The sequence below is a fragment of the Mastacembelus armatus genome, chromosome 13 (genome assembly GCF_900324485.2).
Source record: "Mastacembelus armatus chromosome 13, fMasArm1.2, whole genome shotgun sequence".
NCBI lineage: Eukaryota > Metazoa > Chordata > Actinopteri > Synbranchiformes > Mastacembelidae > Mastacembelus > Mastacembelus armatus.
In genome coordinates this window covers 8,666,716-8,680,211 of record NC_046645.1, presented here as the reverse complement: position 1 = coordinate 8,680,211, position 13,496 = coordinate 8,666,716, and the positions used below count along the sequence as shown (strand labels likewise).

Sequence of the window (13,496 nt, the reverse complement as noted above, 5' to 3'; positions counted from 1 at the left end):
TATTTTTGAAAGCTAGCGCCTCAGGTGATCATACTCAGATTCAACACGAGGAAGGCAGGAGATGCACTTGATGTGTTGTAAATATGTGAACTGAGATAATCATAGTTATCTAAGTAGGTCTTCAGTTGACTGCTTTATACTGTGCTGGTGATGTGTACGCCCTGAAGAAAACCTTGATCCTCTTCAACTCTCACTGTATAAGTCACACTGGCACCATACAATCATTTACCCACTCACACACCGATGGCTCAATCACCAGGAGCAACTTGGGGTTTGGGGTCATGTGACTGAAGGAGCTGATACATAAGAAGACAACAAAATAAGAATGTAGTAACATAATTTTTGTGTCTCCATGTCTGGAAATGTCCAGAGGAGTAGCACCTCTATAAAATCTTTTGAATTTTGACTTTATAGTCAGGATAAAGTCGATACTCACAAAATATTTTTATAATGGCCCTAAACATCTAGTCTGTTTTTGTCATTATAATAAAGTTTTTATTCCTTAAAAAGTCTATAAAACATATTTCATCATTCTGATTATGATATTGTCTCAATAAACATAAATCAGATCAGAATCCAGGCTTACATTTTAATCCAGATGTTAGCTTCTTTGCTTCACCAAAACCCCACCTCTGGATTTCATGGAGTGATGTCACTGTCTGCCTGGCCCTCAGCTTCAAGGAGTCTGAGAATGATTTACAGGCCGTGAATTAATGGAAATAACTGATTGATGCCAAGGGAAGATTGATTAACTCCCCTGCTCCTCTCTTTCTACCCTAGAGGGGAAAGTTATGAGGGTATATTTAGAGCTTAATCATGTGTAGGAGTCTCAGGGAGTGAAGGGAAAATAACATTTCCTCATGTCTGAGGCAGTGTATTTGACAGGCACACACAGCCTCACCCGGGGTTCTGGTACTGTCAGTGCTTGCTCTCCAAAATAAACAAGTAGGAGAGACTCAGCTCAATAAAATGAAAAATAATACATGTTCTTTTTGTTTTAAGCTATCATCAGTGGCAGGAGGAGAGAGAAAACATCAACCAACTCACTGCGTTTGAACTGTAGCTTGTGAGTCTGTCAAGGTACTTGCAGCATTTGGTGAACTCGTTAGGCAGAGGTAAACAGTGAGAACCCAGTGGAAAGGAACATTTTCCAGATTTTTTTCTTTATGGCAGACTATTTAGTTTGGTAGTTCTCAGTCTTTGCCTCTGGGAATAAAAACCAAAGAACTGAGTGTTGGAGTTTATTAACATCAGTGAGATCTAAACATCCCAGATGGCTTCATTTAAATAACAATCTGATTCCCAAGTAGGTAAAATTATACAAGAAAAAAAAACAAAAAACAAAATAATTGAGCTTTTTCTTCTTTTCTGCCTCATTAATCATCTTTAGATCTCTAATCTTCTAATCCTCCAGAGAAGCCTGACCCTTAACATCTCACTGTATATGAAGCATTTACAACTTGCTTCACGTCAAATAGCTGATGCTGTAAAATGTCACTTACAAATCAATACATCTGTATTATTAATAGTGCAATATCACTAAACACTGAACATCAGACTTGCTTAAAAATGTCGATACTTTAGTTTTAATATGAATATTTTAAAAATGAAATCACACAAACATGTACATAATAAAACTGAACAAGTAGTTTAACAGCCCCGTATGAAGGGCATTTGTCACTCTTGTAGTATGAAGTGGTCTTTGTAGCCAGAAATTCATCAGTCCTGTGTGGTTTAGAAACTACAATGTTTTATTTGTGTTTGGTGTTTGCTGTACAGAGATTTTTGTGAATCATGGTGCAATAATAGCATGAAAGCTGTTTGAATCTGTGGCCTGGAGTTGGCCGGAGGCCGTTGTCACTACATCTGTTACAAGAATTAACTGTCACAACAGTTTAAAGGCTGTAACTGAAAAACAGACACTGAGCAAACAAGTCAGTGCATGTACCTCATCCTTCACCAGCACAGTATGTGCCATTCAAGTTACATTGTCTGGTATGGTTTTTACTTATTATGCAAATTACAGCCGTACCACAGCCTATTCATGTGCCTTATTCCAGAATATCTCAATTAGTTAATTAAAACAGCGGAAAATAGGTTGTGGTTCAATTCCCAAAGTGTAATATAATTTGGTTTTGTTCATAGGCACATGTCATGCAAACACAGCAGAGTTTTTCCAGTCTGAGTACACCAGGAAGCCAGTGAAGGTGCTGTCTGTCTTGGTGCTGGAGTAAAATCCATTGTACTCTGACAGAGCCATCTGGACCCACACCTGGTCCCCAGGAATAAGGTGGAGCAAGGAGCCGCCTGACAGAGACGCCGGTTTGGGCCAATTTCCATGAAACTGAAAATAAGATGCCACTGTGTGTCCGTTTTTCATCAGGTCAAATTGCAGGCTGGAACGGTAGACTGTGGAGTGGACGACAAAGTAGTAGACACCAGGGACTCTGCAGGTGAAGCGTCCCGTCTCTGTGTTATAGTCCCCCTGTTCGTTCAGCAAGATCTTGTCGAAGCGGACCGCATCGCCTACAGTGAGTGGTAGAGCACGGCCTTCGGATAGTTTGGCGCTGAAGGCTGATTTGGGGGCCACAGCACACTCTCCTGGCTGTCCCCTCTCCCCTTTCTCTCCTGAGTCACCTTTGTCCCCAGTCAAGCCTCGCACTCCAGTCTCACCTGGGCAGAAGCGCAGACATGAACACCCAGCACTGTTACAATACACACACTCAAATAAACAAAAATAAAGTACCATGGTCTCCCCTGTCCCCCTTTTCTCCCTTCTCCCCCGGTGCAGCATCCCTTCCATCCCTCCCATCTCTCCCTGGTTGACCAGGGCTACCATGGACTCCAGGAGAGCCTGGGGTACCAGGGTGACCAGTACACAGACTGGGAGGGATTTTGTTGTCTTCTAACTGGTTGGAAAGATGGACTTGTAGGATGAGGAGGGAGTGCAACAGGGGCAGCAGCCTGAGTGAGGTCATTGCAGTATCACGGCTGAAAGAGAAAAAAGAAACACACAAAGAGTTCAGGGCTAACACAGATAAAGGAAAGTATGTGCGGAAACTTTATGGTTTGCAAACAAACCTGTGGAGGAGTCAGAACTGGACACACACTATGGCATAACAGTGATCATGAATAAACAAGAGTGCACCACAATCGCCACTGTAAACATCACTTCAAATCAAACATCATCAAATTACAAAAGCAGGGAGGGCACAAATTGCAGCATGTATAAACAGACTGTAAGAAATGTTTTAAAATAAGATTCAAACCTGCAGGATAATGCTACACTGAGTTTTAGTCCCCAAACTGTAACAATGCACAAAAGACACAGCATCTTTTTAACTAACCAGAATTTATTAGTGTATTTTAAACATATTTCATTGTATTGTATTCCCAGAAAAAAAAATATGACTTATTGCACTCTATTATGTTTTTCTAGTCCATTTTTCATTTGGCTTAATGAAAAAGTAAAACTGAAATAAACATATTACATTACTGAGCTGGCATCATTCCTTAACTTCCAGTACTGCCAACACTGTCAGGAAATAACCAGCAAATTTAGAGCAGATGACAATTTAACTGTGCTCCTCTCCACTCAGGTAGACGTCTTTAGAAAATAGATTGGAATCTCTTTGTGAGTGCAGACTTTAGACGGCACGCACGTGGATGGCTCGTGTTTATTAACACAGGTGCGGTTTTTGGCACAGATGGTTCAACTGAGAGTCATGAGCCCGAGAACAACATGCTCTGTTTCAGGGAAGGCATGTGGAAGGAAGTGATGGGAGGAAAAAAAAAAAGACAAGAAAATTAAAGGTCGGGTGGACACATAGAAAAAAAAAGAACACAGGTGCAAAAAAACAAGCTAAAGGGGAAATACTGACAAAACAATCTACACACTGAGCTCCCAGCTATTTCAATTAGCAAAGCAGTGACATTTCCATCTGCCAGGCAGGGCTGACTGAACAACATCTATATGTTGCTGCTTGGCTGAGATTGTTGCAGTGTGACGACCACCTACACATGCACAGAATATTTTACGTGCAACCATCATCCGTGATGCCAGAGCACAGTGATTAAAACATCAGTAACACTCAAAAAGCTGTTTTACATCACAAACTACTGGTGTTTAAGATCAGAAATGCTTGTGAATAAACATGAGGTCTAAAGATCTTCATGTGATGTTCAAGAGGTTGAAAATAATAAAGTGTCCCCAGCTACTGATTCAGCACAGATTATTCATAATCACTAAACAAACCGCTCTTGGTTTCTACACAGATGTTTCTTATAAATGACAGATGAGACTCTGAATACCAGACAGCCAAGTCAGAAACCACAGTCACACCTAAAAATTAGAAGGTTAATCTTCATATTTTCTTCTCTCACTGTCTCTGTTTCCTGTCTCTATGTGAACATGACGAGCCTTAGACTTCAGACAGCTGTGCAAGGACAAGTAGGTGGGACGGAATTTCTCCTTTTGAGTTGTGCAAAATCTGGTATTTATAAGTGTCATTGTATTACAGCATCATTGTTCCCGGTGTTGCTATTTTTTCCTGCAGGAGATTTTTTGTACAAGGCTCCAGCTTGTCTGCACCATCGCCCTGTTTGGTCCTCTCTGCAAACTGATGGACTGAACACTTGGATTTACAGCTGGCTCACAGTAATAACTTCCCAGGGACTCCAACTTTGTGTTATAGTGAGGCTAACTTTCTGTTTCTGGTGTGTGGCTGGTGAGAAAAGTTAAAGCTTTTGGCATCTTTCTGCATTTTGAGCTCTTATATCCACAACAGCTGCAGACTGAGAGACAAAAAGGGGAAGGGGGGTCTAAAAAAGACTGATAGAAAAGAAAGAAACATTAAGAAAAAGGCGGAGATAGAGAGAATTGCATGTCAGCATTCCTGGCAGGAGGGCAGAGCCAAAGACAGGACAAATATTGGAGAGTGAACACTCAGTAGCCTTCAGGAGACTAGAAACATGAATGTTTTCAATAAAAGCACTGAAGAAGAACTCACTGTTTGTAGCCCAGTTACATGTGAACTACAGTGTTTACTGTACTACACACTGTTGACTGGAGGCATGATGCTTCTACTCAGGCTGTTTTTTCAAATGCTTTCAGGACGTTTGTTTTTCGTGGACTGCTATAATTTTATTTTTGTTATCAGGTGAAGACCAACTGACTGAAACTATTTAGATTCCGTCAGTCACAAAAAAAGAGTGATTCCACTTTACCGCCTGGATGATTTCCATTAACATTTACAGGCAGTTCAAAGATCTGATTTCTTTGTAAGGTTTGGCATGTGGCCTTCAGACCAGCTGAAGTGCACGGATCTTTTTCCACATTTACTGTAACTGAGTATCAGACTGTAAAAAACAAAACTGCGCATTTATTTATTTAGTTTTTTCTACTAGTGGAAAGTACTGTAACATTTACAGTATATACTGTATAAATGTCACTTTATAGAATATGAGGAGCTTATAAATTATGGTGCTTTGTTGTAAATACAAGCAAATAGTTATTAGATTCATCTATAAAGAAAGTTCACTGGCACGCAGGGCTTTTAGTTCACAGTGTAGCATTAGTATTTTTTTCCAATGAATACTCCACCACTAGATGTAACATGGATTATGCACATAATGAGCATCTCCCCTTTTGATACCTCATGTCCATAATGTTCGTAATACTTCTGTATGTTTACTTAATGTTTTGAATGCAGGTTTTTCACATGTGACAGAGTATTATTAAACAGTTACATTGCTACTTTTACTGCAGTGAAGGATCTGAAAACCCCTTTCACTACTGTTTTCTGTGTAATGTATATAATGCCCAATGATGCAACCAGTACTTCTGTTCTCAACACTAAATCAATCAAACCCATCTCAGCCCTGCAGGATTCAGTGTGTTCCTCAAACTAAAATACTGAACAGGCACAAAAAGGAAAAAAACAAAAAAAAAACAACAACAACAAACTTACCAGGTGATGTAGTGCAGTCTTTGGGAGCTGCTGCTGCTGCTACCGCTGATGTTTGTGGATGTTGAGGGGAATCCAGCAAAAGTTTTCCCTCCCAACCAGAGTCTGGCTGGGAAAAACTGAAAGGAAATGGTAATGAAATCCAATTAGAAACTGGGGTGGGTGGGAGAGGAGGGACCTGGGTGGGAGGACAGCAAACAGGGAGGATACAGAGAAATATTTGATGGTAATCCAGTACAAATAAAACAGAAATATGAAAATAACAAAAAAAAAAGTTTTAAAATCAGCATGAAAGGAAGGGTTTGGGGGATGAGAAAAGTTAAGGGAGGATGATAAATGGAGGAATGTTTGGTAGATTGCATAACACTGTTTGAGGAAACTGTCCAACCACAGAGAGTTCAGAGGGCTGTGGTCAGCAAGAAGGCAAATGTCACCACAATGAACTGCAGCTGAAAATGAGCCATCCTCTTCACTTTATTACAGAAAAACACCAGTTTTTGTAAAGAAATGTGAAGAGAGGCAAATACAGTCATCAACCTACGTTCACATTTTCCTTCTACACTGTGATTTTCATTATACGCCTGCAAGATGAAGCAGTTTGCTCCATCCTACTAATATCAGCCTTCCACTCAAGCAAGACTCTCTGACAGTAATCCTCTTTTCCCTGTAATCCTTTAGTGGCAGCATTAACGTGATAAAGCAGGAGCTCTTAATGTGTTTTTGGCAAGGAAGCTAAACATGAGTTGGTTAAAGCTCCAACAGTTCCCTTGTGTTTGGGCGAACACAAACATGTTTCTCCCCGGTGTCATGCAGCAGTGACTCCAAACGGACCAGACCTGTGCCAAAACTGGAGATTGAAGACCATGGTCCATTGAGTTAATCAGTGTGGGACAAAACAGTAAATAAACAGGGCGAAGCCTTACAGGAATCTGTTTAGTTCAGTACAAGGGCCTGAACTTAGGCTGAACCATGGACCAGCTTTTTGAGAACTGTTGAGGTTTTTTCCAGCAGTGGTGGAAATACAGGCCTGTTTTCCATATATTTCTCTGCTTCTTTTGATTTAAAACAAAACTGATTTATGAAACTGTTTCAAGCAGTCATTGTTATCGCTTCAGTTACACACTGATTGTGAAAGTGGGCTCCTTCAGTTCATGAATGAAGTATTTTACTGTAGTGAAAGTCTGACTGTACTCATGGGTCTGCTGAGTGTTTCAGCACTAAAACACTGGGTTTATGGGGCTGTGATGTCTGGGTGGGAGGGATCTCCCTTTTCCTTTGAATTTCAGTTCTCAGGCTGCTGAGAGGGGAGGTTTGTCCAGGCTCCCGTGGAGGCGGTGAGCTATAACTGCGGAGAAACACAGCAGAGTTAAGACATGTTTTTAATTAGCAGTGCCAGGATCAGCACATTCTGGACCTGCTACGCTAATTTCCTGTAAGAATCCATAAACTGCCTGGACTGTATACTGCTAATTTGGATCATATGGCAAATGAGTAGTGTGAACTCATTTTTAATGAGTGGTGAAGTTAAAGCAGAGAAATAACCCATGGGTTTAGTTCAGGACTGAACTCTGGCTGCGTTTCAGAAACTGATCTGTCGCAGTAAAAACAATAATATGCAAAGCTGTGCACACAGATGTGAGATGATGCTCTTATTTCCCAGAACATCTGTCCCTGGTGGCGAACAAAGCTCAGATTTGAAGTTAAAAAAAAACTTATTACTGCATCCAGATACAATTCACCATACTCTGTACAGTACAGTACTACATAGTACTCTGTACTGTACTATGACTGTGTACAGTATTTAATAAAAAAGGATATCCACTGATATGTAACACATGCTAGAGTGAATATAGTCTAAAAAAAAAAAATGAAAGAGACATGATGGCAGTTTCTGTCTTTATGGTTTGCATCTTCAGGAGGAGGTAAATGTGACAAAGAACCACCACAGCACTGCAGCAAAGACGGTTTACAGTAATACTCCAATTATTGATCAAAGTAAATGCTCAGACAACTAAAGGATGCTCTTGTTTTTAGTAGGTACAAACCTTCCTCCAGAAATGAGTTGTTTGGATAATCTTGTAGGTGCTGTCTATGAATTTGTGTTGTCAAAGCTGTGAAGACTTTTCATATCAGCCTAACAGCTGTTTCTTTCTCATCTTTTCCTTCAAACTGAAAGCTAGAAAGTTTCTTTGCTCTTGTAAATATTCACAAAATTACTTTACAATGTAATTTCATAAAACCCACAAATTGTACAAATTAAAAACTAACTGTAAATATGTTCTGCTCCGACGTCAGACTAATGAGTCTGAACGGTCACAGAAGTAAACACACCACATTATCAAAGACCATTTAGTAGCTGGATCTTTTGATATCAACCAAATGTTATCAGTAGAGTTTGATCAATTCTCATGGGAGCGGAGATATTTTAAAAAACATTCCTGTTGGACTTAAGAACAAACCCTCTCTACTGATAAGGATGTTGAAACCCCCCCCCCAACACACACACACACACACACACACTCAATCAGTGCACCAGTCAAGACGCACAAAGAAGTAAAGGAGACATGTTTATTATTTAAACTATCACTTAAATAAAAAAGTGCATAGAAAATAAACATGATTAGAAACTTTTCTTTTTACACATATGTACAACTTTGTTTCCTAATTATACATTCAACCAAGTAGTTTGTGGTTTATTTTCACTGTGGTGGTTTTCCTTCATTTCGTTGATGTGTGTGATGAACACTGTCAAGACGGGAGAAAATGTGACTGGTGAACTCATGAATACCGTTATTACAGAGAGCTAGAGGAATATTGATAAGACAAAGGTATATTCAAGGCAGAAGAAAACAAGCCTGTTTATGAGCCATGATCCCTCTATTAGCACGTCCTACACCTGCTCCCTCTGCAACACCACAATCCATCCAAGGCTGATAACTTCTATACACAAGAAACAATTAGAAAATTACAAATACGTGTTGAGTACTCATCCAACCGCTCAGAAAACACGACTTGTAAAAGAACAATCCAGGGTGGATGTTGCATAAAATAAATAAATTAAATGTTTTAAACATCAGCATTATTTCAGCATTGTGACTTACTATAAAAACAGTACATGATAAGTACAACCAAAGCTTCGGAGGACAGAGAGAGGTGATCAGGGAGACATGCGAGGTTTCCAAAATGAAAAACAGCCATTTTGGGGGGGTGATCTTTAAAACTCCTGATCAGTCTCCACAAACCAAACTCTTTAATTTATACCACATCAAGTAAGCCGTCTAAAAAGTCCCTGTTAAAACACAAAGAAAAAACAAACAAAAAAAAAAAACATTCACTACAACAATCGGGAAAAAAAAAATAAAATAAAATAAAACAAAACAAAACAAAACACAAAATGGCTGACCTCAAGAAGTTCACAACCACATTAATACACTTACATTTCTCATCACATAAAAACCATTCCTTTCCAGAAAGAAAATAACAGAAGAAAAACTGCAATGCTCCTTGCTGGCGAAGGAACACTCACAGGCACAGCAAAATTGGTACTGGATATCAATATACAAAAGAATGATGCACGTTAGTTTCATCTGATAGTACTGTAACACAAAACCATTATAGAGTACATTGAAACATTGCTATTAACCATTATAAATCTGCTGTTTTGCTACTGTAACTAAGTTTGTCTGTCCATACCATATATTGTATAGATACTAAAGTACAAGAAATTACTATGCATGTTTCCGTATAATATTGTTATGTATTTATACTATAATTACAGGTAATGACGGAGAAGGGCCACTGGTGTGGCGTGGTAAAATGAAGTCCAAAGAAACAACAGAGACCATTTCCTTATCGTATATATGTTGTTGTTTAAAACTGTGAAATAAATGACTTATTGGTTGCTGAACCTTCTGATCCTGAAAATGCAGAAGTGGATCTCGCAGTGAGTCGTAGACAGAGCCCTTGGCATCAGCGAACGTGTTGTCACTGACGCTAGCATGAACTGTTTGAACTATCCCAATAAAAACCTCTTGACCTACAGACAGAAATGCCACTGCTGTTCACATGTCAGTATTATTCCCAGTGCTGAAATGAAACTGCTGCTACCCGCCCCCCAGTCTGAGGTCACATCTACACATCTTCCAGAGCTACCGGGGGTGTTGACAAGTCAAGAACTGAAAACAAATGCAGCTGACACAGTATCAACATCATCACAAGTCTGGTGATGTGAAGGAGGAATATACATTCATTGTTGACCTTAGCAGCAGAACCCAGCAAGCCCAGTGTAGCTGCAGCAGTATGACCCCAAGGCTGGCTTGTCAGTCAAGCTGGAGGGGCCTCGAGACCAGAAGGGACCTGATCTCGTGCCTAAAATGGAAAAGCGCAGCCAAGGTTTGTACACACTGCACCTTCAGGAAGGAAAGGGCTGCTGGCGTGGTCCCTGCCTTCACTATGTGGCAAAAAAAAAAAAAAAAAAAAAAAAAAAAAAAGAGTCAAGTGCACTTTGCTAGAGTCTCAAACACCACCTTCAGGAGTCATCAAGACCAGTTCTAGGTTGACTGAACTGAGGACCTAATGCACAAACTCAAAGTATTCTCAATTAATATCTGTGCTTGTGGTTTCAGCATTGGAGTTGCATTGTCTGTCTGGAGAAAGAGCTGAGATTTCCTATGTCTATTCAGTGCCTGTGTCACAGCTAAAGTGCAAACCATGTGTGGGTCATATTTTTGTTTCAGCTCACAACAAAGTCAACATGAACGGCGAACAACAATAAATTAATTAAAAGGGACAAAAACAAAGTAACTGACCTCAGTCACATCGTGGAACCAGTCAGTCTCAACAGTCTAATTAAATATTCGGTTCAGGACACAAAGGCTTGTAAGGGAGAAGAGGCATGCTCATTTCCAACTAAGGCAAACCATGAGGACACTGAATCAAAGAATAAAAAGTGATTTTCAAATGCTGGTGAGCACTGATGAGTGGTCGCCAGGATGAAGTGGCTCAGCAGCGATATGACAGATGCTGCTGGTGGCATTAAAATGAAGGCACCTCTTGAGTAAAGACCAAGTCTGCAGAGGAACAAACCCTATGAACTGACGGGTTGGATTTTACTCATGTCAATGCTTCATATGTCGCCAACTGTATGTAAGCTTGTCAAATCATGGCTGATTAGTGACAAGAAAAAATACAAACAGACCAATTTGATAAGACTGTGGTAGCAGCCTGTAAGTGGACTTGATTCTCTGTGTGATGTGGTGCAGAGATGAGACAATAAGGCTAAACTCTCCCAAGTGCATAATAATTGTTCACGAATGCCATGCTGCCAGCTAGAAACTTGGAACAAAGAAGAAAAGCTGTCAGCTCAGACCAAACGGCCCAGGATTGATAAAGAGCTACTGGTGGACTGAGTTAAAATGGGACCAAGCCACAGACCAGCGTCAGTCTTTGGAATCAAAGAAAACATTCAGGCTACAAATTAATGAAGAAAAAAAAAAAAACAAAAACAAAATTATGACAAAAAGAAATTTCAAAAGGCAGCGAAATACAAAACACAGAGACCAAGCATTAGTGTTTGTAAACCTCTATTTCCTACAAAAAATGGCAATAAAATAAATATGATTTTAAAAAATATAAATACCATAATTAAGTGCTATTCACTAGTGAGTGCTTTTTAAGTCTTTTTGTAGAAAAATATACATTATTTACATTTTTTTAAAAAGCAAACATGATATCCCTGTCCATAATAAAAAGACAGAAAACAGACAAGAATTAAGAGAAAACATTTAAAAAAAAAAAAAAAAAAAAATCTGTATTAATGGTTTTCACCACAGGCCAAGAGGAAAACAAGCTGTGTGAAAACCCAATTTGCGAGTGTGACGTTTGGTTCTCTTTGCTGCTGTAATTTGGAAAATGATTCAAAAGTAAGAGCTTATATAATTGCCAAAAACAAGGCTGGTATAACAACGGCATGCACAAACTTGCAACACATCTGTGTATTTCTGTAAGATCCACTGCTGTTTCCAGATCACAGCTCCAAAAATCTATAATACAAATGTCTACTAAAGCACATCAGTAGGGTTCTCCAGTCCCTTGACTGTCAGTCCACCAGAATCTCTAGCTGCCTCGCTCTCTCAGGCCAGACACTTATTCCCATCAATATCATGTCTATGTAGCTACCAAGCTGTCAGACTAAAAGACTATTTAAGTACAACGGATGGTATCAACCTCTGATAACATCCTTTACATGAAAGACCAAAAATACTTTCTTCCCTCCCCCAACAAAACTACATTTCTACCCCCTTTTACCTTTTTTTTTTTCCTCTGACCCATGAGAAACACTAGGGGGAGCAGTGGCCACAGAAAGGGCCACTGCTCCCCCTAGTGTTTCTCCCTGTACAGCTCTTATCAAGCTGCGCCACACAAACAGCTTCTACTTACAGTGTCGAATGTACACACCATCAAGCTTTTGAAAAAGCCTGGTTAGGGGAAGGTTTCAGCAAATCACAGCAGCTCTGAAGGCATCAGGACACATTCAGTCAGGGAGTTGTGCATCAATAACAGCTGATGCTGAGGTTAAAAAAAAAAAAAAAAAATCTAACAAGTTCCTAATTTTTTTACTCTAGTAAAATTGATGTTCCAAGTCCCTTCAACAAATTGCACTTTGGTGTAAAATGGAACCAAGTTCTTTGATTTTTTTTTTCTTCTATCTTCACATCTCAGGATTAGAGGACCATAACATACTTTTAGAAAATTAAGGAGGATGGACCAACGTAAAAAATTATGAAGGGATAACGTTATCATATTGCAATGCTGTGAAGGCTCAAACCGTTTCATAAGTCACCCCCTAAGGTGAAACTTCCCATGCCAAATATAAATGAGACAAAAAGGAGGCACAATCAGTTGGAATTTCCACAAATGGCCCCTCCTCCAAAATTGCCCTTTCTGCATAATCAGTACAACACACAACCACAGTTTCTGCCGTGTTTTGCCAGCACCAGCAGCAGAAACACTGACAGAGCTCCTGCCCTGCTGACAGCTCTGATCCTATGTGGACCAGGCCCAGAAAAAAAAACAAAAACAAACAAAAAAAAAAAAAACAGCATAAAGCCACAACAAACCTCCAGCATGAGTGTCTGCTGATCATTGTGGCACTGCTGCTCGACAGACCTGCAGTCGTCTACAAATTGTTTAGATTTGGGCATCAGTTGAGAAACTTGCGACACTTCTTTGCACCGCAGTTGCAGAGCAGCTTGTTGCTGGCATCCTCAATCGGGAACTTGTAGTCGTAGGTGAGCTCCTCTCCACAGTAGATGCGGCGAGAGGCAAAGATGACAATGTGCTTCTGGCCGTCCACAGTGATGACGCGGGAGTAGCAGTTGGGTTCACAAGAGTGGTTGATGAAGCGGGCAGCGTTGCCATGCACCGTAGCATCAACCACCTCATAGTCATCAATGCGAAACATGTAACAGCCAATCCCCTTTTGGAACAGACAAAAAAACAAAAAACAAAAAACACTTAGCCAAGTGAATT

The 13,496-nt window shown here is 39.9% G+C and overlaps 2 protein-coding genes across 4 annotated transcripts in view; both read right to left on the bottom strand.

Annotated features, from left to right (window-relative positions):
* Window positions 1-1,728: 1,728 nt before the first annotated feature.
* On the bottom strand, window positions 1,729-13,168 carry c1qtnf5 (C1q and TNF related 5). The gene is made up of 4 exons (XM_026312695.2): window positions 13,085-13,168; window positions 5,970-6,085; window positions 2,747-2,991; window positions 1,729-2,673 (listed from the first exon to the last, which is right to left on the bottom strand). The coding sequence occupies exons 1-4, from the start codon at window positions 13,166-13,168 to the stop codon at window positions 2,153-2,155; spliced, it is 966 nt and encodes a 321-aa protein (XP_026168480.2). The 3' UTR covers window positions 1,729-2,152.
* Window positions 13,140-13,496, bottom strand: part of kmt2a (lysine (K)-specific methyltransferase 2A) — a 31,701-nt gene continuing 31,344 nt past the window's right edge. For all 3 annotated transcript variants that reach the window (XM_026316824.2, XM_026316843.2, XM_026316834.2), the window contains exon 34: window positions 13,140-13,443. In XM_026316824.2, coding sequence (XP_026172609.1) covers window positions 13,168-13,443 — 276 coding nt within the window. In that variant the 3' untranslated portion in view covers window positions 13,140-13,167. The remainder of the gene's footprint in view (window positions 13,444-13,496) is intronic.

What these genes read in the sequence shown, in the direction of transcription:
- c1qtnf5 (XM_026312695.2), bottom strand. Translation starts at nt 13,168, where the DNA reads ATGCCCAAATCTAAACAATTTGTAGACGACTGCAGGTCTGTCGAGCAG. An exon ending in AGCAGACACTCATGCTGGAG is followed by an intron (nt 6,086 to 13,084) that starts GTTTGTTGTGGC and finishes ATTTCCTTTCAG; the next exon opens with TTTTTCCCAGCCAGACTCTG. An exon ending in GGGGGACAGGGGAGACCATG is followed by an intron (nt 2,674 to 2,746) that starts GTACTTTATTTT and finishes GCTTCTGCCCAG; the next exon opens with GTGAGACTGGAGTGCGAGGC.